This window comes from Zingiber officinale, chromosome 2B (genome assembly GCF_018446385.1).
Source record: "Zingiber officinale cultivar Zhangliang chromosome 2B, Zo_v1.1, whole genome shotgun sequence".
Lineage (NCBI taxonomy): Eukaryota > Viridiplantae > Streptophyta > Magnoliopsida > Zingiberales > Zingiberaceae > Zingiber > Zingiber officinale.
In genome coordinates, this window is record NC_055989.1 from 31874871 (window position 1) to 31901798 (window position 26928).

The 26928-nt window shown below is 36.2% G+C and overlaps 1 protein-coding gene across 1 annotated transcript in view; it reads right to left on the reverse strand.

Moving 5' to 3' along the window:
* LOC122045563 (zinc finger protein VAR3, chloroplastic-like) overlaps positions 1-19168 on the reverse strand; it is a 31707-nt gene extending 12539 nt beyond the window's left edge. Inside the window, exon 1 of the mRNA XM_042605840.1 lies at positions 18624-19168. Coding sequence (XP_042461774.1) covers positions 18624-19060 — 437 coding nt within the window. The 5' untranslated portion in view covers positions 19061-19168. The remainder of the gene's footprint in view (positions 1-18623) is intronic.
* Between the last annotated feature and the right edge of the window lie 7760 nt (positions 19169-26928).

Genomic DNA, 26928 nt, shown 5'->3' on the forward strand with positions numbered 1-26928 from the left:
TGTTCATCTCAACAATCTTGAGAACTACAAAATATCCATGTTGCCTATAACTTGAATGTGAAAAACTATCTCAAGTGGCCTCAGCTTGTTCGCACTGTGTTTAAAGGAAGGGAAAGCTAAGTCATCTTACAGAGCCAAAAATTGGAGATCCTTGGTTTAAAGCATGGGATGAAGAAGATTGAATGATTATAGTGTGACTACAGAATTCATGGTTTCTGAGATTAGTGACACATGTATGCTCTTAACTACTACAAACAATATTTGGGATGCAATGCAATGAACATATTTAAAAGCAAGAGATGTTGCACAAGTATATGAGGTGAAAGTGAAAATAATGGCTATTAAGAAATGCAATAAAACAATTATAAACATGTCAATCAATCGAAAAACATTGCAAGCACAGTTTAGAATTTCGTTCCGTGCCGGGCGGAACATGCGAAATTTACCGTTCCGCCCGCGCACCGAAACCGGCACCGAACCAGGGAAGATTTCGTCGCGTTGTGAGTCGCTCGTCGTCGCGCGGCAGCATGGACAGTGTTGCCAGAATCTTCCCGTGCCGCCGAAAGCATCGCGGGGCGCCAAACGCGTAGGGGGCGACGGAGGCATCGCAACGCTACGTTTCTGGCGGCGTCGAAAGCGTCACGGGACGCTTCCAGCGCTGCCGGAAGCGTCGCCGGGCGCCTCCGGTGCCGCCGGAGGTGTCGCCGGATGCCTCCGGCGCCGTCGGAGGCGTCCGTGGGGCGTCGAATGGGTCGCGGCGTCGGATGGGTCGCGGCGTCACGGGTCGCAGGTGAGTTGCGGTTTCGGGATTACTGTGCAAAATTAATTTTGTAATTTAAATAAATCAAACAATTCTCATTCCCACTTAATTGTGATATTTTAAAGAGGCTTTTATAAACTTAATTAAATTATCCTAATAAAATATAAAAATATATATTTAATTTTTTTAAAAAATAATAATAAATTTTATTAAATAATATTCTGAAATTGTTTTTACTATTTTAAAAATTCTAAAAAAATTTATAAAAATTCTAATAAATAAAATTTTTATTCTTATATATTTTTTAATTATTTTATATTTTTTTACTGTTTTAATATTTAATTGATATTCTATTTTTTTACTATTTTAAATATATATTATTTAAACTATTAATTAATTAAATAAACAAATGATTATTATATATAAAATAATATTTTGTATTAATTTATATAATTATGATTTATGATTATTTAATCTGGATATTGGAGAACTATAAAGGTTATCTAAGTAAAATATTATAAGAATCATTGCTTCCATTTAACATATTATATTATGATGTATCAATTTTAATTAGAGTTATTTATACATCAATGATTTTTTTTTTTACAAAACTATATTTAATTATTTTTCATAACAATATTAAGTTGTTTAATAATGGAGAACTTATATAAAATCAATATATAACTTATTTTTAAATTATACACAATAAATATATTTATCTAATAATTACTATATATATATATATATATAAATAAAAAATATCGAAATTGTATCGGCACGGCACAATACAATATCGAAATCGTATCGTTCCGGTCTGGGACCGAAACCTCGGCACGGATCGAAATTTTAAACCTTGATTGCAAGAACTTTATCATTATAGGGTAATCAAAACCAAGTGTATAAAGATGTTGCTATTCTAAAGGACTCATTGAGCAAGATAGAGTTTATGATTTTCTTATAGGACTTAATTTGGAATTTGATCAAGGATCTAGATTCTTAGTATGTAGGAAATTTCGTGCTTAGATTAAGTGGTAGCACTAGTTCGAGGGGAAGAAAGCAGAAGAGGACTTATGCTCGAATCACAAAACACATAAAGCTCGGCTATGGTACCTAGTGGAAAGTAAAAAAACTCAGACAAAGACTTCTAAACATGATAGTCTATGGTGCACCTATTGTAAAAAGGCACACCTACTTGTGAGCAATTTAGAAGCTTCATGGCAAACCACCCAACGAAGAGAATGTACGAAGAACAAATAAGGATTAATGATCAACTATATATGGCAAATACACAATAAAATGAAGCAATTGAGAGGTTAATATTTCTTAGTAACCATGATAAGTCTTCAAGTACCGATTCATTAGTGTACTCAGGTATGTTTTCATCCTCTATTGGATTAAATGTATATAACTTTTTCCAACTCTTGGATCATGAACCCACTCACAAAGTATTGTTTCACATACTCCATAAGCAATAAGATAAGAACCACAGCTAATGGTTCTTTGACTAATAGGACATGTTAAAATAAGTCCATTAACCTTAAAAATGTTCGTCGTATCTATAAATTATCCACAAAATTTATCTCTATCCAAAATCTTGCTCGAGATTTATATTGCAATGTGATTATTTCAAGTCAGATTCAAGAGAGGTGATTAGACTTGCTAAAGAGCATTGATACCACCAATATCAACCCTACTCTAGGTCAAATTAGGCTCCCGAGTGCCTTGTGCAACTTGATATCCCACATTCCTCGTATAACTCGGCACCTTGAGTTCTGAGTTATCATCCCGAGTTCTTCATATAACTCGATTTCCTTGGCTCCTCATGTGACTTGGCTTCATGAGTTCTCCATGTAGTTTGGCCTCTAAAATACCTCGCGTGACTTGATATCCCAGTCTTCTAGCCAACTCTCCCCTTTGAGCACCCAGAGCTCCTTGAGCTCTCTAGTCTGAGCACCATAGCTCCCCGAGCTCTCCCCTCCAAGCCCAATCTCTCGAATTTCTCATTCTTCGTCTAGTTACTTGCGGGCTATAATTGGGCATGACCCCCAAATGATCTACAACTCATAATCCCAACAAACCTAAGGTTTAGGGTTTTGGATGATGATCGTCTATAAATATTAGAGTTGGTGATACGAAGATGAAACCCTAATCTCTCTCTCTCTAGTGAACATTTCTTTCTCTATTATTGTTTTATTGCTTCCACAGTACCAAAGTGATTTAAGTATCAAAGAATAGCCTTTGTCCCTCACTAAGGCATCCACTTCAGCATCCACTGCGACACTAAATTTTTGTCACATTGAATGTGATGGGCTCAATAACATTCCTCTTTTCCTCTTTAGTTTCAAAAGTTTATTATCTAATAATGATAAGATTGACTTCATCACCAGCAACATGGACATCCGGCATTTGGAACTATTAAAATTTTGTTTCCATCGTCCTTCCAAAGTATAGATACAGAGTTTTCATTGTGAAGTGTGTGAACTTGCTGAACACAAACATGCATATCTTCCAATAATTATCAAAGCTCTATTCCTTTTTATCTCATTCACAGTGATATTTAAGGTACTTCTATTCCTCTTAATGTCTCTGGGAAAATTAATTTGTGTCATTCATTAATGATTGTACTCATGTTACTTGATTCCTTTTTATCTCATGTTCCATCGTCCTCCCAATTTTTTTGTCCTATGATTGAAAAAAAAAAACTTGGGGTTAATATCAAAAGTTTTAGAATAAATAATGCTAGGGAATATTTCAACCAAGTCCTAACTCTTATTTTCAAAAAAAAAAAAAAAAAAAAAAAGAGGATAGTACATAAGTCATCTTGTGTCAATACACCACAATAAACTGGAGTTGCAGAAAGGAAAAATTATCATCTCCTAGAGTCATCCATGACGCTATTATTCTAGAATAATGTACTTTTGATGAGATAGTTCTAATAATCATTCATCTTATAAATTGATTCATTCAAAATCTTAGGGTTCAAGAGTTTAATCAGGCATTCTCATCATTCTATCCAAACATAAATATTATAAATAATGGATATTTGAGTGTTCATTTGTCCATGTGCATAGTTAAATTAAGGAAACTAGACCTAAGGGCATTAAAATGTATATTTATAGATATTCCTCAACTCAGAAACGGTAAAGTAGACGCGACCTACGATTCGGAACCGACGATTCGACGGTTTGAAACCGCCGGTTCGATGGTTCTTGGCAGATTGACCCTTAACCTTAACCGTCCAAGACAGTTAAATATACACAATGATATGATATTTGAAAAAAAAAAAAAAACTCTATTATGACCGAAGGAATTTAAATATCTCCATAATGATATGTCATTATCCACTTTGGGCCTAAGCCCTCATGGTTTTATTTTTGGATTTTACCCAAAATACCTTATACCAATGGAGATATCTTTCCCTTATGAGCTCATGATCTTTCCCATGTATTTTCAATGTGAGACTTTGTTTGCAACCTTGCAACCCCAACAATCCCCCTCTCACACGAAGGACCACAGGGACCCCTCAAATGAAAAGTTTATCCATTTGACTCTAATCCTCGACTCACCAAGTCATTCCGTCCCTCGGTCCAACCGATCTACTATGACTTCCTTGCTCCTCAGTCCAACTGACTTACTAGGTCTTCCTTGCCTACCCGCAACTAGGGCTTCTCTCCACCAGGACTTCCTACCTAGTGTCTGGTTCTTTTGATCCGGACACGAGAGCCCCCGCTTCCTTTGTTCGAGATCAATATTCTACTCACATGACTAGATTAGACCATAGCTCTTATGCACAGTTAGCCTGGTGTCTAGTTTTCTTGATCCGGACATGGGAGCCCCACTTCATTTGTTCGAGGTCAATATCCTACTCATAGCTCGATTAAACCATAGCTTAGACCTTCTAATAGTCCTTGCTCTAATACCAATTGTTAGGACCAAAGGAATTTAGATATTTCTACAATGCTTTGATATTATCCACTGTGGGACTAAGCCCTCATGGTTTTATTTTTTTGACTTTACCCAAAAGGTTTCATACCAATGGAGATTTCTTTACCTTATAAACACATGATCTTTCCCATGTGTTTTCAATGTAGGACTTTATTTGCAACCTTACAACCCCGACACTCTCCTCTCCCGCAACGATCAAAACCATCAATCTAACGGTCAGAATTGCTTTTACTCCTTCCCTCTGGATAAGAAATTATTTTTTTACTCTTACTTTTCTTTCAACTATTAAGAATAATAATATAGCAAAAGAAAATTAATTATTAGTTATTAAATAATTTACTAACAGATAAAAAAGTCATTCTGTTATAGTCTAGTTGGTTAGGATACTATTATCTCTTCCAAGAGACTGAGGTTCAAGTCTCGACAATATTGTTTTAAACAAATTTTTATACATATATAAAAATCAATAAAAAAAGACAAGTCAGACCTGTGGCTAATCGCTTGTTTGGCAATTTTTATGGACCGTAACCGTTAACGACCCGGCCCACGGCAAAATGGAACAGTAAAGTTTGACAAATATTAGGATGTGATGAATTGTTTATTAGCAATTGGGAGTATTTTAGATATGAGGTACAAGATGAAGATAGTTCAATTCTATTATCTTCTTGTTTATAGTGATATGTCTTCGTATGAGATTGAAAAAATTAAAGAAAAAGTTATGTGATGGGGTTGAAGAGTTCAGAAAATCCAAACAATAGAAAGTGAAAGATTCACAACAACAACAACCAAGCCTTTTCCCACTAGATGGGATCGGCTGTATGAATCCTTTTATGTCATTGAGCTCTATCTCTTATTATATCATCATCTATATTTAAATAAATTTTATCTTGTTTAATTGTTGCTAACCAAGTCTTTTTTAGTTTTCCTCTTACTCGTTTGATATGCATGTTTATCATAATTTCACGTCGCCTAACTGGAGCATTTATTGATCGTCTATACAAGTCCGTACCATCTTAAACGTATCTCTCGGAGTTTTTCCTCAATAGATGCAACTCCGACTTTCTCTCTAATGCTCTCATTTCTTATTTTGTCCATCTTCATATGTCCACACATCCACCTTAACATCCTCATCTCTGCAACTCTCATCTTCTGCTCACGTGCTCGAGTCATAGCCCAACATTCAGCTTCATATAACATAGCAAGTCTAACTGCGGTTTTATAAAACTTACCTTTACGTTTAAGAGGTACTTTCGATCACATAAAACACTCGACGCTCCCCTCCAATTCACCCATCCTGCTTGTATTCTATGTAAGACATCTCTCTCAATTCCTCCATCATTTTGTAAAAATGATCCTAAATATTTAAATCTCTCGGTTCCGAGTCCTCTCCTATCTTAACAATTATTTCATTACTTCTAATATTGCTAAACTTAAATTCCATATATCTTCAATCTACTAAGCCTAAAACATTTCCCTTCTAGTGTTTCCCTCCAAGATTCTAGCTTAGCATTTACTCCTTCACGTGTCTCATCTACCAAAATAATATCACTGCAAACAACATGCACCACGGTACTGTGTCTTGAATGTGTGTCGTCCATAATTAGTGTAAAAAGATAATAATTTAGAGTTGATCTTTGATGTAACCCTATCTTTATTGGAAATGTTTCAGTTACTCCACCTGAAGTCTTTACTCTAGTCGTTACATTCTCATACATATCTTTAATTAGTACAATACATGTTATACTAACACCTCTTTTTTCTAAAATTCTCCATATAATTTCTCTTGGGACTCTATCATAAGCTTTTTCTAAATCAATGAATACTATGTGTAGATCTTGTTTTTGCTCCCTATATTTTTCAATTAATTGTCTAAGAAGATGTATAGCTTCTATTGTCGACCTTCCAGACATGAACCCAAATTAATTTTCTGTCACTGTGATCTTCTTCCTTAATCTTTTTTCTATTACTTTTTCCCAAAGTTTCATAGTATGACTCATTAATTTAATATCCCTATAGTTTGCACAATTTTATGTCTCCCTTATTCTTATATAAAGGAACTAGAGTACTTATCCTCCATTGATCAGGTATTTTTTTCGTTTTCAATATCATGCTAAATAATTTTGTAAGTCATTCAATACCTTGTTTCCCTAAGCACTTCCATACCTCTATCGGAATATCATCTAGTCTAACAGCTTTTCCATTGTGCATCTCATTTAAAGTTTGTTTTACTTCTAAAATTTGAATTCTACGATAAAAATTAAAATTTCTATGCCCATTTGACCTAATTAAATTACCTAAGTTAAGTTGGTCACCTAAATTTTCATTAAAAAGTTGATGAAAATACTTCTTCCACCGCTCTTTTATTTCTCCATCGTTTACTAATACCCTATTATATTCATCTTTAATACATTTTATTTGGCTAAGATCTCTTGTTTTTCTTTCTCTCACTTTAGCTATTCTATAAATATCTCTTTCCTCTTCTTTTGTATCCAATTTTTGATATAACCGTTCAAAAGTTCCATTTTTTACTTCACTCACTACTTTCTTAGCTTCTTTCTTGGCTATTGTATATTTTTTTTAGTTTTTCCTCGTTCTTACAAATATATAATTCCTTATAAGCTATTCGTTTTTCCTTCACTTTCTCTTGTACTTTCTCATTCCACCACCAAAATTCTTTACTTAGTGGTGCATGTCCCTTTGACTCACCGAGTACACTCTTAGCTACTATTTTCAACTTTGATACCATCTTATCTCATGTTGTATTAGAGTCATCGTATATTTCACCTAATGCTTGTAGTTCTACCTTCTCCTTAAATATATGTTGCTTCCCATCCTTTAACTTCCACCACTTAATTCTAGGAATTGTATATATTTTCTTTCTATTGATACTATATTTGAGGCGTATATCCAACACTACTACCCTATGTTTGGTAGTTAAGCTTTCTCCCGGGATGACTGTGAAAGATTCACAATCTTCTTTTCTAAGGCCTCCACTTTCTAAGCATGGTAGTTATGCTAATAAATTTGAGACATTTATGGATTCTAATACTAGTACTGAACATCAGAAGTTGGGTTTGGATTATTATTTAGAAGAGTCTCTTTTGCCAAGAAAAAGTAAGTCTGATATCTTATGTTGGAAGACAAAGGGGATCAAATATCCCATTTTGCTTGATATTGCTAAGGATGTGTTAGCCATTCCTGTGACAACCGTTGCTTTCAAATCAACATTCAATACTAGTGGAAGAGTTTTAAGTGCTCACCATAGTAGACTTCATCCTAAAACTGTGGAGGCTTTGATGTGTGCTCGAGATTGGTTATGGAGTGAAATTCAAGATATAAATAATTTTCAAATGAAATTGTTTCTAATACTTTCTTTATTGTTTTTCATTATAATATTTGTTATTTATTTTGTCTTATTAGATTCTACCATTTCAAATGAGAAAAAGTTTGACAATGATTCTAATATAAAGGTAAGTTATTTTTATTATTGTATTAAAATATTTTAAATTTAATTAATCTTTTTTTTTCTATATGCCTTATTATTTTGTAGGAGCTAGAGTCACGCTCACACACTAAAAGTAACTCTATATAAGTAACTCCATAGAGTGATGTGATGTGACATAATAGAGAAGAAAGTAATTTGATGATGGTGATGGAGTTGTATCTTTTCTATTTGTTAAACCGTGGATTATTAATATTATTATATATGTATTGTTTAATTAATATTAGTATTTATATGTTATTAGATTCTGTATTAATACTTTTATGAAAGGTGTTGAAAATTAAAACATTTAAAGTGGGGATGGAGACGGGGATGGGAATTTAATCCCCGCGAGCTCGAGGATGGGGATTCCCCAATTAGACAGAGTCGAATATGGGGGAGGGGATATAATTCGAGGGCTGGGATGGCAAACCTGTCCCATTGTCATCCCTATTACCTATGTTTAATTTTGTGTTTATATCATATTTCATGAATAAAAGGTTATTTTGAGCTTTATTTCAAATTCATCCTAATTGATAGCTTTTTTACTAAAATATAAATGTATCTTGTTTTATAGCCATCAGAGGAGGATCAAACGCACAAAATAGAAGCCAACACGGTCTGACCGTGTCCCCTGACATGGCCTAGTCGTGTCCCTTATTCCCCACAATCCACAGTTGAAGGCCAACTTCCATCATCAAACATGGTCGTGCTTTTCATTGCTCCTCGAGTCACCGAGCATAACATAGCTACACATTACCGTGTCGTGTTTTTTGGCATGATCGTGTTGCGCGAAATATAAAAACAAACATCAGTTCATTAAAGGAGGAATCCCCTAATTTTGAGCCACCAAATCCAGATTTAGAAGAGGGTTCTTCCTCCACCTCTATCCAAGCCCTCATCCGGTTTAGGAGAGGTGCTTCCATCTTCGTCCACCTCCATCTCCAGTGGCCACCATCTTCCACAAGCACACTCATCCAGATTAGGAGAGTCGCTATCATGCATTCTGCATCCACCTTAGTTGACAAGCTTGACCAGGTTTGGGAGAAGCTCCTCTTCATCCATAAACTTCGTGGTATCTAAGTCTGGTCCATTCTGCATCAAGCACTCATTCTTGTTAGGAGAGACGTTCCCATCTTCGTCATCGAAACCTGCCACCAACAAGCACTTATCTAGATTAGGAGAGGCACTTCCACCTTCGTCGGCAAGCTTCGTGGTATTGAAGCTTAGTTCATTACGCAACCATCCATCCATCGAAGGGAGAGATCTCCACACCTATCTTTAGGTTAGCCTAATTTAGTTTTTATGTCAACTATGTGTTTGTTTTGATACCCCTTACACTACTTACATTTGTTAATACATTTTAATCCTTTAATTCTTGCAATGCCTATTTCATTTGAATGTTTATGTTTGGTTATTCATTTGGATGCAAGTAGGTTCAGCGTTGTCAATAGCCCTCGCTATAGCAAATAGCAAGGCAAGGTGACGGCCTGGGGCGATGAGGGACTACGCGCAACGATCTTGACGATAGCGATCGCTATCGGCGCTATCCTCTCTATAGCGAGGACGGCAATAGCGCCCGTAGCAGGGATTGCAAAGTGTAGCACAAATTTATTTTTTTAGCCCATTTGTATAATTTTTTAGGCTCATTTTTTAAAGTCCCATTACACAACTTTTTTGGCCCATTTTTTTTAAAAAAACTGGATCGCTGCTCTCAAACCCTCCTAAGAAACCCTACCCATTTTTTTAAAAAAAACTAGATCGCTGATTTCGCTGCTCTCCTCAAAAACCTGCGCAAGGGACGACTGCTTCTCCTCTAGTCTCTGCCTCGCCCCACCTTGCTCTCCTACTTCTTCCACTCTGCGCAACCTTCTCCTCCTACTGGTTGTGCACTTCGTATCTTTATCCACTGGTAGAAGCTTGATTACTTTGTTTCTGGATTTTGGAATATTTAATTGGCAGCTAATACAATATATTACAAGGTAATAAATAAACACACCCAATTCCTCTCTATTTGCACCTGTTTGATGAATGAGTGTGCACATCTTGAAATAAATGTTTCTGGATTCTGGAACATTTAATCTTACAAAGAAGATATAAAAATAAGGAAAAGTTATGAGCAAAGAAGATACCTTGTTCAAAATAGACACCTTGTTAATAACAAAGAAATATAAATGTTTCTAGCATTTAATCCAGAAATATATTACCTTGTTTTTATATCTTCTTTTTAATCTATCCAGAAATATATTACAAGAACCAGAAATATATTACCTTGGTAATAAACACACCCCATTCCACATCGATTAAAGTTTTGTTTTTTCCTTATTTTTTAGAGTTTAAAAGATAGAAAACTTACAAGAAGATATAAAAAAAAAAAGATATTGGATGGAATTATGGGAGGATGATCAACCCAGACAAGATTGTTGATGGAATAATATGCAACTTTTGCCAAAAAGTTACAAAGGGTGGGATAACAAGGCTCAAACAACATCTTGTTGGAGGATTTAAAAATACAAAACTTTGTCCAAAGTCCCAGCAATGGTTAAGCAAGAAATGAAAGATCACTTTGAAGAAAAATTAGCCCAAAAAACTGTCATGGATTCCATACCTCACTTTGATGATGTTTTTGACATAGAAGAAGAGCAAGGAGATGATATTGACTCACACAGGGATCCCTCTCGTAAAAAGAGGTCAACATCTATGTCTTCCTCGGCCAACTCGTCAATATTACAGCCCAAAAAACCTCGGCAGTTGGGACCTATAAATGCTTTCTTTAAGCTGGAAGCCAATAATCAAGGTGATAAAGGACCCCAATTTAATGAAGTTAAAAAAAAACTGAGGTCTGATGCAGCTCAAAAATTCGCAAGGTGGATGTACGATGCTGGAATCGCATTCAATGCGGTCAAATATGACAATTTCAAGCCAATGATCGAAGCAATCGGACAATATGATTCTGGGATGAAACCACCTAGTTATCATGAGGTGAGAGAACCTCTTTTGAAAGAAGAGATCAACCATACAATGTTGATTTTGAAACAAAATGAAGAAGAGATGGCGAAGAATGATTGCACTTTAATGGCTGATGGGTGGAGAGATAGAAAGGGGAAATCACTTATCAATTTCTAGTGAATATCCCAAAAGGCAGCATGTTTATTGAATCAGTTGATGCATCTAGCTACTCCCATACTGGTGAGAAGATGTTTGAGTTGCTTGACAAGTTTGTGCAAAAAGTTGGGGTGCATAATATTGTTCAAGTGGTCACCAACAGTGCATCGAATAATGTTTTTACCGGTGAGAAAATCTAATATACTAACTTACATCATCTTTTAAATTTCATAAATTAGTTTGATTAACTAACCTATTATGCTCTTGTTCTTTACAGGAAAAATATCTAAACCTGTATTGGACCCCGTGTGCGGCACATTGTTTGGATTTTGATGTTTGAGGACATATTCAAAATGCCGGATTTGAAGAGGGCGCTTGAGTGGGCAATCATTGTTAACGGATATATTTACAACCGAAGTATGTTGTTGAACATGATGAGAGAGTTCACCGGCGAAAGAGACCTTATAATAGCTAAAAGTCATTTTGCCACTGCTTTCTTGACTATGAGAAACTTTCAACAGCATAAGCAAAATTTGAGAAAGATGTTTACTTCAGAAAATTGGAGTAAAAGCAAATTCGCGAAGGAATAGACCGGTAAGCAAGCATAGAAAATTATATTGAAGCCTTCATTTTGGAATTCCATCATTTATGCTATGAAAGTTGGTGGCCCATTATTGGAGGTACTTCGATTGGTGAATGGGGAGAAGAAGCCTGCCATGGGTTATATATATGAGGCAATGGATATGGCTAAGGAGAAAATAGCAAAAGCCTTTGGTAATAATGAGGTTAGGTACAAAGATATTTTTGAGATAATTGACCATAGGTGGCAGTTATAGCTCCATCAAGACTTGCATGCAGTGGGTAATTTCTTGAACCCCGAGTTCTTTTACTCAAATTCTGAGATAGAACAAGATGAATAAGTATTTACAATCAGTAGGTTGACTGATGATCCTGAGTCAGAGGGAAACATACATACAGAGTTGTTAAAATACAAACAAGCCAAAGGTCTTTTGGGAACCAAATTGCAATCCAAATGAGAAAGGTTGTATCACCAGGTATGAAAATATGTTTACTCATTTTTTTTTTTGAAATAAATTCAATGAGAAATATTAATATAACTATTGTTATTAACTAGCTGCATAGTGGAACTCGTATGGAGCTTCGACACCAAAGTTGCAAAGACTTGCCCAGAAGATACTTAGTCTCACTTGTAGCTCTTCTAGTTGTGAGTGCAATTGGAGTATGTTTGAACATGTAAGCCTTTATAATATTACTTTTTATTTTTTATTACTGTGAAATTTTAAGAAATCGTTCTCATGTCTCATGCGCAGCTTCATTCCAAGAAAAGGAATAGATTGGAGCAAAAGCGCCTGAATGATTTGGTGTTCATTAAGTACAACAAAGCTCTGAGGCGTAGATACGATAGTCGTGATACCATCGATCCTATCATATTGAGTGAAGGAGATGATGGAAATGAATGGTTGGTAGGGAGACTGGAGGATGAAGAGCCTGACTTTGTTCATGATGGTGATGATTTGACTTGCCTAGATGTTGCAGATGCTGTTGGAGTAAATGAAGCTCCTTATACATTGAGAAAATCCAAAGAAGCCATGAAAGCAACACCTACATCTACGCGAGCCTCAAAGATGACCACATCTACACCTACAAGAAGTTCGAAGGCATCCACATCTAAGTCTAGAGGGAAAAGGCTAATAGGAACATCTACTACACTTAATCTTGTAGATGAAGAGGATGAATTCGATTTTGATGAAGAAAGTGAAGAGAAGAATCATGCCAAGCGTCATGCAATTCCAAATGAAGAAGATGGTCTCGATCTTGATGAAGAAGATGAAGATGAATTTTAGATTATGTTTTTTATTTTTAGAATTGAGGTTTTATATTTGTTATTTAAGTATGAACTATTGAATTGATGTTACAATATACTATATACTATATATTTATATACTTGTGGCTATACTTTCAAATAACCCTCGCTACGCTATTCACTATGCGTTATTGCCAAGTGCGCCCTTTGCGCTACGGGGCACTACGCGCAATTGACAACTATGAGTAGGTTAGATTAGACTAGGTTTCGTGTTGAATGTTTAGTTTTGTTTAATGTTTCACTTTATGTTGCCTTTAATTCCTCGATATTGTAGTTAGCTAAGTTAGTTTTAATTACTCGCATTGCTTTTCAATTGTTAATCTTAGAATCAAATCCAACACAAACCCTCCATTTCAATATCAAAAACCCAAACATCAAACCAATAATGACTTAATCGTAAGACTATCACCTTATCATCACATTCCTTCTAAGAGACGATTCGGATCATTCCCTATGCTATATTAGTGTAGTGGGGTTTGGTAATTTGTTTGATAAAAACATATTTTTATCAAAATGGCGTCATTATCGAGAAATATAGCGGTGTTGATAAGCTTAGGATTGTCTTTTGACTTTTGTTGTTTTTCTTCTAGTCAGTGAATTTTTAGTATCTCCAATTACCCTCAAATTTTGCAGGTTGATGGAAAATGGTGTGGGGATCAATATTCAATACTTTGCCATGAATAATGGCCTATTTTGGCCAAATTCCATTGGTTAGACCACCTCTTAAAATTTTAAATATTTTTTATTTCATTTTTCAATTTTATTTCAACTTGCTTTTACTCCTTTGGTGGTCACAAAAATTAAAAAACAAAATATTTATGGCTTTATTCTCTTGAATCTATGCATTTTATCTTCTATGTTTCAGGTGTCGTATTTCAGTGCAAGACCAAGAAATTTCTTCTGTCAGCAAACATGGATTCTTATTCTCAATAGTTTGGAGGCTTTAATGAGGCTTATGATGGTAGTACTAAACAACAAAGTATGAAGAGTCATTTGGATGAGATAAGTTTTCTTCTTAGATAGTATATCATGAACGAATCTCAATAGCTCAATTAGACCATGCAACTAGTCCAAGAGACAAACACCTATGGCATTTGGGTGAAAAGAAGTATGAAGTAGGAAGTTGAACATTAAAATGTTTGGGCGAGACTTTTAGCCATGCTTCTTGCTTCTTTTGACTTCTTTTGTACACCATTACAACTCTAACAAGTCCTAATTTATATGTGCATGTGCTTACAATAGTGGAGAGTGGAGAATAAGCAAGCATATGGTAGTGTAATGTTGTGAGTAGCATTGAGCGGAAACTCCACCTTGTAAATGTTTATGTAAGCGAGAGCGAAACCACTTGCCTTGTGATCATGTGCAATTTATTCAAGTTGATTAAAATCACCATGCTTTTTGACTTGTGTAAGAATTGAGTTCATGAATGTTTTGATCCTTGTGAAACGTATGGTCCTAATTAATTATCTTTTACGATCTTCAAAGTATTATTAAGGGATCAACTAGAGAGATGAGTTTTAGTTTTCTTTTGAGTTTTGTTTACTTGCTCGAGACATGCAAAGAATAAAGTGTGGGTGTGTGATAACAACCACTTTGACACATTGTTTTGCTTATATGCTTGCATTTTTAATCTTCTCGTGTGTTTAATTCTGTGTTTATATCCTATACCATGAGTAAGGGTTCATTTTGAGCTTTATTTCAAATCCATCCTAATTGATAGCCTTTTATTGAAATGTGAATGAACCTTGTTTTGTAGGCATTAGAGGAGGGCTCGAACGCACAAAACAAAAGCCAGCACAGATTGGTCGTGTCCCTTGACATGACCTAGCTGTGCCCCTTGTTGTTCCCCACAATCCATAGTCGAATGCCAACTTCCATCATCAAACACGGTCGTGTTTTCATTGCTCCTCGTGTTGCGGGGCAAAACATAGCTACGACACGACCAGGCCGTGCTTTTTGGCATGGTCATGTCGCACGAAATATAAAAGCAAACGTTGATTCATTGAAGGAGGAATCCCCTAATTTTCAGCCACCAAATCTAGATTTGGGAAAGGGTTCTTCCTCCTCCTTCTCCACCTCCATCCAAGCCTTCATCTGGTTTAGGAGAGGTGCTTCCACCTCCATCTCTTGTGGCGACCATCATCCACAAACACTTGTTCAAATTAAGAGTCACTATCATCCATTCTACATCCGCCTTAGTTGAGGAGATCGACCGGATTAGGGAGAAGCTCCTCTTCATTCACAAGTTCTGTGGTATTGAAGTTTAGTCCATTCTGCATCAAGCACTCATCTAGGTTAGGAGAGGCCCTCTCATCTTCATCGCTAGAATCCGTCACGGACAAGCACTCATCTGAATTAGGAGAGGCACTTCCACCTTCGTCCGCAAACTTCATGGTATCGAAGCTTTGTTCATTCCGCAACCATTCATCCATTGAAGGGATAGATCTCCACACTTATTTTTAATTTAGCATAGTTTAGTTTTTATGTTTGTCATGTGTTTCTTTTAATGCCCCTTACCCTGCTTACATTTGTTAATGCATTTTAATTCCTTTAATTCTTGCAATGCTTGTTTCGTTTGAATGTTTATGTTTGGTTATTCATTTGGATGCAAGTAGGTTAGATTACCCTAGGTTTCGTTGAATGCTTAGTTTCGTTAAATGTTTCACTTTATGTTGCCTTTAATTCTTTGCAATCGTTGTTAACTAGGTTAGTTTTAATTACTCGCATTGCTTTTCAATTGTTAGTTTTAGAATCAAATCCAACACAAACCCTCCATTTTAATTTCAAAGACTCAAACCCCAAACCAATAATGACTTAATCCTAAGACTATCACCCTATCGCCATATTCCTTGTGAGAGACGATTCGGGTCATTTCCTATATTATATTAGTGTAATGGGGTTCGGTAATTTGTTTGATACTGTAGTGCGACACAAAACTGTCTTTATCAATCACACATACAGTCTATTAACTAAACATTTCAAAATTAAAGATTTAGGAAGCCTTAGGTATTTTCTTAAATTGGAAATAACGCAGTCAAATGCAAAAATATCAATCTCTCAAAAATATATATATTCTGGACCTTCTAAAAGAAGCAAGAATGCTTAGATGCAAGTCAGCAGATGCTCCTATGGATGCAAAATCAAATTAGGAACAAAAAGGGATTGTGCACCCATTAATCAAGGTAGATATTTGAGGCTAATGGACAAACTTATATATTTTGCACACACAACATTGACTATACTGTCAATATGATTTGTCAATTCATGAACAATACAAATGAAAAGCATATAGAGGCAGTCTATAGGATCTTGAGATATGTAAAACTAACATGACTTATATTTCAAGAAATCAAAAGGTAAAAGCATTAAGATATGAGTGGGATCAATAATGGATTGAAGATAAACTTTCAGCTATTGCACATATGTACGAGGAAACTTAGTTACATGGCATAGTAAAAGTCAATCTATTATGTCAAGAAGCAATGCAAAAGTCGAATTTAGAGTAATGACACGCGATATATGTGAAGGGATGTGGATACGAAGACTCTTAAAAGGGTTAAAGATCATTGTTGAAAAATATAAAAAGATGTTCTGTGATAACGAGTCTGCTATTAGTATTGCAAAGAACCCAAATCATCATGATATGAAGCACATGGAGATTGATCACCACCTCATAAAGGAAAAGATAGAAGAGGGAATATTCAAAGTTACTACATTTGCCAAATAGTCTACAGACAATAGACATCCTCACTAAGGCTGACCAAGGGAGAACTTTGGAAATTTAAACTTAGTAGGGTTGTACAATATGATTTTTGTGAGTTAATACAATTTTAATTTCCAATACAAAAATTGCCAATGAAATCACAATATTAAGATTCCAACAGTTATGCATATGTGCTTAGGATCTAGTCCACGACTGAGGTAGTTGTAGATGAACTAAGGATGGATAAGTGAACATAGAAGCATAGGAGATGTTGCGCAATGGTGAGTATTGCTATTGCAGATGTGAAGAAGAATGCTGGTGGAGTCACTGAGAGGGAGATGGAGAGGGAGAAATATAGTAAGAAGAAGAATGTTATTTTTCTCGATGCTTAATTTACAATATCAATTAAGCAAGGTTTAAAATTTCGAACCGTACCGAGGATTTGGTCTTGGACTGGAACGATACAATTTCCGTACCATATCGTGTCGTGCCGATATAGTTTCGATATTTTTTAAATAAAAAATATATTAATTAAAAACTAAAATATTTAACATAAATATTTAAAAAAATAAATAATATAAAAAATAATCTTTAAAAAAAGAAAAAGATATGAAAATAGATAAACAAATAAATAAAAATTTTATTATAATTTTAAATTAAAATAAATAAAATATAAAATTAATTAGATAATTTTATTAGAGTTTAATAAAGTCTCTTGAGATTATCTCCATCATAGTTAGGAATTGATTAAAATAATTAACCTAAGTTTAATTTAAAAAAAATCTAAAATCTGACACCACTCGCGAACCCGCAAGACTTCGGCGCTGTCGCGAGGTTGCACGACCAGTCATGGCCACGGGGATTACCTGACTCCTTCGGCGCGACCGCGTTACCGCAGGATCGCATGATGCCTCCGCGGCGGTAGCAGAAGGGTTATGTGACCTCTCCGCTGTTGTTGCAGGGTCGAGCAACCCCTCCGCTGTGAGCACGGGGTCGCACAACACGTCGCACCTGTCGCGGATCTAGTGCCGAGGTGTGCCGGTGTCGGTCGCTGAGTAGAACGAGATGTCGTAGTTCTCAAGATTGTTGGATGTCGGCTGGTTCCTTACTCGCAGAAATGGGGACAAGTTGATCAATTCCTTTGGGGTAATTGGCTCCCTTTGAAAACTTACCCCTCTTGAAACAAGTTTTTCTCCATATCCAATTGGGAAGAGACACCTCATATCACAGACAAATTCATTCAGTGTCTTTATTTTCCAATCAAAGTCATTGTCAGCAAATTGAAATTAAGAATCCCTGAAATGGTGTGACTAATATGAAACAATATTACTAAATAGCATACTTTCCATCAACGTTGCAATATTTTAGTGCTCGTTCAAATTGATTTCTCCTGAGACATCAGGGTTTGGTGTACTCAAATTAGCTTCCATCAATCATTCAAAGGAGCATGAAACAAAATGTCGGCTTTGTAAGAATTTTGGTAAAAGGTAAAGAGTGTTATTGTGGTTGTAATCCTTTTCAAAACAGTAGTAGTACTCCAATCCCCTTTTAGAACCCATCTCGGGCAACAAAATATCGGCCTCGCCCATCTAAGTCTAGACCACATAATTCACAATGGTTATGCACTCAGGTGCTTATAGCCAACCAGTGTTCCTTCTTTAACTTTACCATCAATATCAAAGCAACTAATTAAGATTAAAAAAAAAGAAAAACACTAGAAGAAAATAGAAGAAAAGAAAAACACCTGAAAATGTCAAATCGTTCTCGAGCAAACTTGAGGCAGGCATTCTTAACACGGTTGACCTCCATTTCCGCAGGCCCATAGGCGGCGGAACCATCCACGTCTCCACTTGGAACCACAGAGGTGGAAGGCTCAAAGTAACCATTTGCACTCAACTTGTCGATGAATCTCTCCCACTCAGGCCACGGATGGGAAGATGAGGGAGGTTCCTTGGTGTTCAAAGGAGGCGCGTCTGGACCGAACTCCGCAATGGAGCTGGTGGTGAAGGTACGAAGAATGGGGAGTTGAGCTCGTGGGGGAAGGGGATGCGGGACGGGGAGAAAGAGGTTGGCGCGGCGGTGCAGAGGAGACGGGAGGAGCAGAGATGGTGCAATGAGCCGACAGACGAGCCCAGAGGAAAACGATGAGGTCAGACAAAGAAGCTTCGAGGCGGCAGTCATGATGGCGGGGATATGACTTTGAGGACCAGAGGGACTCGAGGGCGGTAGGGTTTTAAGCGGACGACGATAGTTATCTATTTATTTTGTGGAATGTTTACGGGTGGAGAAATAACAAATAACCCTCCATCTGTATCCAGACTAGCGGGCACGGAAGTTTTATATATATATCAAGTTGTCTAAAATTAAGTTAGGCATGTTGATTTTTTTTTTTTTTTTTTTTTAATCTTGATCAGAGTGTCTGGAGCTCCTCGACTTTATTTTTTAATTTTTTTTTAAATTTTTAAAAATTAATAATTCTTTAAAACATCTACAATACATATATTTTACCCAACATATAAAATTATTTATATTGAACACTATAAATTAGGAAAGAAATCTTAACCCTAGAAGAAAATTTTATTATTTTAAACTCATTATAATTCAACCCTTAAATTTTAAAATCTTAAATTCTAAATACATATAATATACCCTGTAAACATCTAAAATTTTTAATTTGGACTAATATAAACTAAGAAGGAAACCTGAAATCTAGAGAAAAAATCTTATTGACAAATCCATTATAGCCTAACTCCTAAATCCTAAAATTTTAAACCCTAAATACATATAATATACCATAAAATAAAATAAAATACTAAATGAGTCTAAGAGTCTGGATTCATTCCAAACGCCTGGACCATGTCACCAACAGGCGTCTAGATCAATTCCAAGTGTCCCGTGTCTAGTTCGAACGACTTCATAGGTACATGTCCACAATATATCAAATTTATTTTTTTTGAACTTACGATTACGCCAATCAAATTTTACCTTTACGGTTTACAAGTTGGGTTATAATATTAAGCAAAATAAAATAAAATAAAATAAAAAAAATTAGGTGTTCACGAGGGTATGTGGTATATATATATACGTGTGTGTGTGGGGTAGTAGATGTTTTTTAAAAAAGAATAATTATTTTTTATTTAGGATTAAATTATTTAGGGGTTTGCCTTTAAGGTTTAAGGTTTAGAGTTGAGTTATAATAATAAGCACAAATAAATTTTCAAATTGAAAAATAAAAAAGATTTAAGCCTGCATTGGGTGTGTGATGAAGATCTTTAGCATATATAGATATGGTTTGTGTATATATACACAAGAATCTTATCCTGGGCATCCACGGTGAGCGACCACCATTGGCATCTCTCACGGTGCATGAAACGTCAATTTTTTTATTTATTTATTTAAGTTCCTGATTATGCCAATAAACTTTTGTCTTTAGAATTTAAGGGTTGGGTTATAGCATTAAGCAAAAAAAAAATCAAATCTAAAAAAAAATTAGATGATCATGGAATGTGCAAGGTATATTATGTCGATGCATATTGCACTAATAATCTGGTTTTGATGTATGACAAATAGGTTAAAGTTAGATATGTTGTTTGTCTAACCTTTCTACCAAGTGTGTAGGACTTGACTGGTCTGATAGACCTGACACTAGGTTGAAATTCAACTAGATCCGCAGGATCTGATAGTTGGTGAAAAGTCCAGATAGGTCCGTGGGACCCGATATCTAACGAGAAGTCCGGTTGGGTCCGAGGGACCTAACAAAATCCAACTGGGTTTGCGAACTAAACAACTAGTGGAAAGACCTGGTGGGTCAAGGTAAGTCAAGTGACTGCAGTTGGTAAGTGAAGGTAAGCAACTGGAGGAGAGATCCAGTGAGGACACATTCCCTGTTGAGGGAATTGTAGGAGTCGATCCAACTTAGGTCTATTTGAGAAACCTAAGTTGAGATCTTGACTAAATCCTGGTCTCGAGAAGATAGGATCTAATTACTACTCTTATCTGTTGAGTTATACTAACTTTGTTTTGCAGGATAAACCTATTTTTGTTGCCCAAGACTAACCCTTTTTTTAAGGAAAAGAAGGAGCTGAAAAAGGGGGTCCGGACGCCTAGAGTCTGGGCATCCGGAGCTGATCCGAGTGCTTGGACCAATCTCGCCTGGGCGGGTGCCTGGGGCGCCCTGGCGATCCAGGCACCAAGAGTCGGTCCAGGCGCCTGGACCACAAAATTGATCTACAAAAAATGTGGAATCGTCACATCAGCAGCCCCCTAGTGTCGGTCCCATGGATATGAAGGGAGGTAAATGCAAGTACACAGTTGAAAGTGCATGGCAAAGACGTTAACCCCAGGTCGTGACACCCGGAAGATCGAACCCTGGACCTCTCGGTCACAAGACCATGCGCCCCCAACTGTGCTACGCCTTGGGGACACAAAATTCATCCACAAACTGATGTGGAGCGCGTTGACTGGCCGAACCCCGTGGTCCAGGCACCCGGAGGGGTTCCAAGTGCCCGGAATGGGCCTATTTAAAGGTTTTCAACTAGGAGCTTCAATACAACAACCACTACAAGTTTCTCTCTTACGTGTTGCTCCGAAAAGGCTCAGACAACACCGAAAGGCTGCTCCGAAGTTCATGGAACGAGAGATTGCATTTTGTTTCCTTTCTGTTTATCGATAACTTTTATTTCTAGTTCTTGTACTCAACTCTTGTAACACTTTTTGTGAACTGATAATGATTGCTCAACGAAAGCACTCGATGAATGCAGATTTTGGAATAAGAGTCGTCGAAGGCTCCGAACCAAGTAAAACTTGGTTTGTTAGCATTATTTTTTTTTCACTGCGTACTTGTTTTTAATTCGCTCTCAATTTTTGACGATCGTTATTCACCCCCCCTAGCGTCTTTCCGATCCAACAAGTAATATCAGAATAGATACTGCTCTGATTTGGTGCAACCACTAATAAGGCAAGGGGGGTGATTTGTCTTGCTTTTAATACTTGTCTTTCGTTTTTTTAGCTTTTCGATAAAATCTAAATTGGTACAATTACCTCTTTGGATAAATTTTTCGTTGCAAACTATTCTGATTTGGTGCAACACCAATCGAGCCTTAATACCTTTATTTTTCTCCCACACTGCTAATCCAAGACCTAGTCTTGGGACTTCTTTTCTTTTTCCTCTTTTGTGTACAAGGTGCATGGCCCAAAATGAGGGATACAGTACAATTCGTCCTCCCCTCTTTAATGGTGGCAATTTCCCATATTGGAAAAATCGGATGAAGGTATACCTGAAGATCGAATTCAACCAATGGTTCAGTGTCACTAAAAGATACAAGACTCTAGTTGACCACAACACCGGAATTCCAATTGACCTAGAAAATTAGAATCTAGAGATGAAGAAAAAGAATCAGATTGACTTTAAGGCACTCAACACAATTCAGTGCGGGCTAATGAAGGAAGAACTGAACTACATTGACCCACACGAAAATGTAAAGGAGCTATGGGACAAACTCATAGAACTACACGAAGAAACAAATGATGTTAAAGTAACTGAACTAAACTCACCTATGAATAAATTAGTTAACACTGAAATGCAGGAAGAAGAAAATATGACTTGGGATGACGAAGATTGGAAGCATCACAACTACCTTGCACTGATAGCAACGAAACTGGAATCAGAAAGCGAGATGGAACAAGAAGATGAATCCAAAGACGAATCAAGTCACGAGTCTACACTCCTTTCCGAAGGTCCGAACGAGGTATCTGTTAGGATCCTTGGCGGCCGACAAAAGGGGGGTGAATAGCCCCTGCATAAATAAAAATAAAAATATCTTTCTCGAACAAATAACTTAATTAAAAAACACTTGCATTAAATAATAAATAAACTGAAAAGCAGAGGCTTAGAGGTTTTACTTGTTGTTAATCCAAAGAATAGAGTAGCACTAGTTTCTCCTTTAGGTGGAGAAGCCTATTTACAACAGTGAAAGCACAGAAAATAAGAAGCTAAACAAAACTAAGATGTGTACAAGTGTTGTTGCAAGAATACTTGTCGTTAATAGCTTCTGGGACTAAGGCTGTATTTATAGCCTTGGTCAGGGCACTTGGAAGGGTTCTAGATGCTTGGAGTGGGATAAAAACTTATCCCCGACGCAACGGTCAAAGGCCACGTCGAAATGGCTAAAACTTGGATTCAGTGTGCCCGAAAGGGATCCGGGCGCCCAGACTGCTCCGGGCGCTCAGAATCGTTTCGGGCCCCCCGGACTGCTCCGGGCGCCCGGAATTGTTCCGGGCGCCCGGAATTGTTCCGGGCACCCCGAAGGGGGAAAGTCAACATTTTGTTGACTTTCTCTCCGGGCCTCCAGCTTCAGCTCCGCTTGCTTCAGTCTGGGTTTTTCCGCTCGCTTGGGTGATTTATGTTATCCGGAATATGGCTCACCCAACTTCCGACCTTCTCGAGCAACCTTCCGCTCCGGCTTCTCATCCCTCGGAAACACCGCGCCTCCTTCTCGTCCGCCCACATACTCTTCTGTAGCAACTCGTCCCTCAAACGCACTGAGTCCGTCGGCTTTCTCCCGTGTCATCCTTCTCTCTAGCTGCGTCTTTTGCCCGACTCCCTGTGCTCCTATATTCATGCACACTTAGACACAAGGTTAAACACAACAGGACCTAACTTAACATGTTTAATCATATCAAACTACCTTGGGGTACCAACAATCTCTTCCTTTTTGATGTGAGCAACCTAAGTTAAGTTAGGGTAAACCAACATAAAGTTAAAATAATAAATTTGCAATTAAAGTACAAAAATTTGAAAAGGTTAAACTATCTCCCCCTAGACTTAATCTTCTCTTCTACCCCTTTGATCACATAAAAAATAGGGTATCAAAAAAATCTAAGGGTTAAATTTTTCAAAAAAAAAAGGAAAGTTTTTAGAAAACAAACTGATTTTCAACATTTTGAAAAATTTATCAAGTTTTTTAAAAAACCTCTGAAACTTTTGAAAATTATTTTGATAGCACTTAAAATAATTTTAGAAAAAATTTCTAAATAAATTTTTTTGTTGTTATCATAAAAAAAATCAATATTTTCCTAAGTTTGCAACAATTAATTTTGTAGAAATAATTTTGAAAAAAGTAAAGTTGATACTAAAAAAAACTTTAAGTTAAAATTTCTAAGTTTAAAAAGATAAAAAAAAAAATGTGTAACTATTTAAATACTTTATCAGTTTGTCAATTAAATATTTTATTTCATTAATTGGCTTCCAGGCTATGATGAGACACTAGGCCTTTTTGGTTATTGGAGCAACAATCACTTTCTAGACAAAGCATCTTAAAGAAATTCAAACGTTTAATTTTCTTGCTGAAAGCACCAAGTTTAATTAAAGTTCAAGTTAGACAAGACTTTGGAACCCAATATAGGTTCCAGTTAACTGGATTAATTAAGAATTTTTTAGGAACATATTTCTTTGAAAATTTTCTAATTTATCCCTTATAAAATCTAAGATGTCAGTTTAGTCTATTATAATTTTGAGTTCTAACATTCAAGCATGCATGATTTTTCAAGTTTTTTTATTTGATTTTGTAAATTGTCATTTTCCAATTTAATTTTATCAAATTCTTCTAAAAGATAAGATTTTGCTAGAATTAATTTTAACTCTTTAATTTCTTTTTCTAGCTTGTAATAATTCTTTGATAAAAATTTTATAAACTTAAATGACTTATCAAGAGGAAGAGATCGTACCACATTTACCTTGTCGATCCCATTATTCGTAGCTCCCCCTGGAGTGATGCTTTTCTTCCGATATTGCTCCCCTTTCATCGATGCTCTCTATGCTCATTTCGGACGAGCTTGCTTTGCTTTCATCGTCTTGATAGCTTGTCATCAACGCAAATCCGGAGAAAGCCTCAATATCTGATTCGGACGACGTTTCGTCCCACGTCGCCTTTAGGTTTTTGTGCTTGTTCATTTGGACAGGCTTCTTATTCTTGCCTTTGTCTTTGTTCTTTAATTTAGGGCAGTTGTCTTTAACGTACCCTTCTTCATTGCAGTTGTAGCATCTGATTTTTCTTCTCTTTCTGCCCTACAGATGGTTAGTTTTTTTAGATTTAAATAACTTTTAAAATTAATCTACCATCATCGTCGTTTCCTCGTCATCGAAAGAAGATTCTGACTCTTCTTCATCCATCTTCGCCTTGAGGGAAATATTGTGCTTTGGTTCCTTCTTTAAATCTGCACATCTCGATTCATGGACTTCAAACGTTGAAAATAACTCTTCTAAGATAACAGATTCTAAGTCCTTAGAGATATAGTAGGCATCTACTAATGATACTCATTTCGTATTTCTAGGGAAAGTATTTAGAACGTACCTTAGTGAATCTCGGCTACTTACCATTTCTCCGAGATTCGAAAGTCTAGTGATGAGCTCCTTAATCCTCGAGTGAAGGTGTGCAATGGATTCGTCTTCTTCAAATTGAAGGTTGGTGAGTTGATTGCGAAGTAAGTCCCGTCTCGCGAGCTTGGCTTCGGGCGTCCCTTCATGTAGCTCAAGGAATTTCTCCTAAAGCTCCTTTGTTGAGTTGTAGGCATCGATCTGATTAACTTCTTGTGGTGATAGGACGCTCAGCAGATGAAACTCTGCTTTACCGTTTGCCACGTAGTCAGCCTGCTCCTTCTTCGCCTACTGGTATTCTTCCTTACTTTCGGATGCTATAAAACCGAACTTCATTATTAAAAACAATTCAAAATCAGTTTTAAAGAATACTCGCATTCTCTTTTTCTAGCTCGTGAACTCTCCCTCGAACTTCTGTGGGTATATGCTTGGTCCGACCATCGATTCGGTACTTCGATCGACGGTTAATCCTCCCACTACAAGAAAAAAGCCTAACAACAACGATTTTTCACCGTTGTCGTAGCCCCTTTAGGACTGTTGTTAAATGTCGTGTTGTTAAAAGGGGTGCCCAAAGACAACAGTTTTTAACCGTTGTCTTTAAAGGCACAGACAACATTTTTACAACGGTGAAAAACTGTTGTCTTTTCCTTCAAAGATAACAGTTTTTCATCGTTGTCTTTGAGCGTATACCTTTAATAATAGGGTCGTCAACAACAGTTTTAAACTATCTACGACAACGGTGAAAAATCGTTGTCTTTTTTAGATAAAAAATAAAAAAATTAATACACAATTTTCCAATATTATAAATCATTCAAAATACTAAATTTCAAAATAAAATTTAATATACAATTTTCTAACATTCAAAAATAATATCTATAACATTCTGAAGAAATTTCATAAGCAACCAACAAAATGATAACACTATTAAAACAAAGGTAGAACAATATAACACGAGATTTTCTACTTAGATGTCGGTGAAGAGGAGGGATTGCAGCTCCTAGTGCTCCTTAATTTGTTAAAGTCTCTCCATTTTTAGCTTGTCGGCATTCTTCCCAATACTCTTGAGGACACCTATTCGAATAAAGATATATATTACAAATTAGAAACTAAACTATACGTGTGATTCTAATTGCACTACATAAATGTTACATAACCATAAAAACCATTTGATATAGTCATCTAACAGAAGTGCAAAAAGCGTTATCTATGTAACATAGATGGTAACCTCTTGAAACAATATGGTGGCTCTTAAATTTCTTATTAAGCAGAATTTCCATTCTATGTCACTGCATACAAAGCTTCTATTATAAACCATGCAAACATTATTTTTCCCAGTAATCAAGCAGCATTAATTCTAAAAGGTACAATCTAATGCAAACATTCCCACACACTCCATATGATGCTAAGGAGTAAGTCATACATTAAATTCTAAAATGGACCATTAAAGAAAAGAATGCCTTAAATAAAAATGAATCCAGAAAGTTACCATAGGCTTTGGATTAATACTTTAAGTTTGCATTGATCATGAGCTAAATTATAAAAAGAGAAGTGGAGTGGCATGTTACATCAGTTGACTTTCTAATCTTTAATTTAAGTTTCACCATTTAAAGAAACAAATCTATTTCTTCCTCTTGGAATCTCAAGATCTAGTACATCATCAAGCTGATGCATAGGA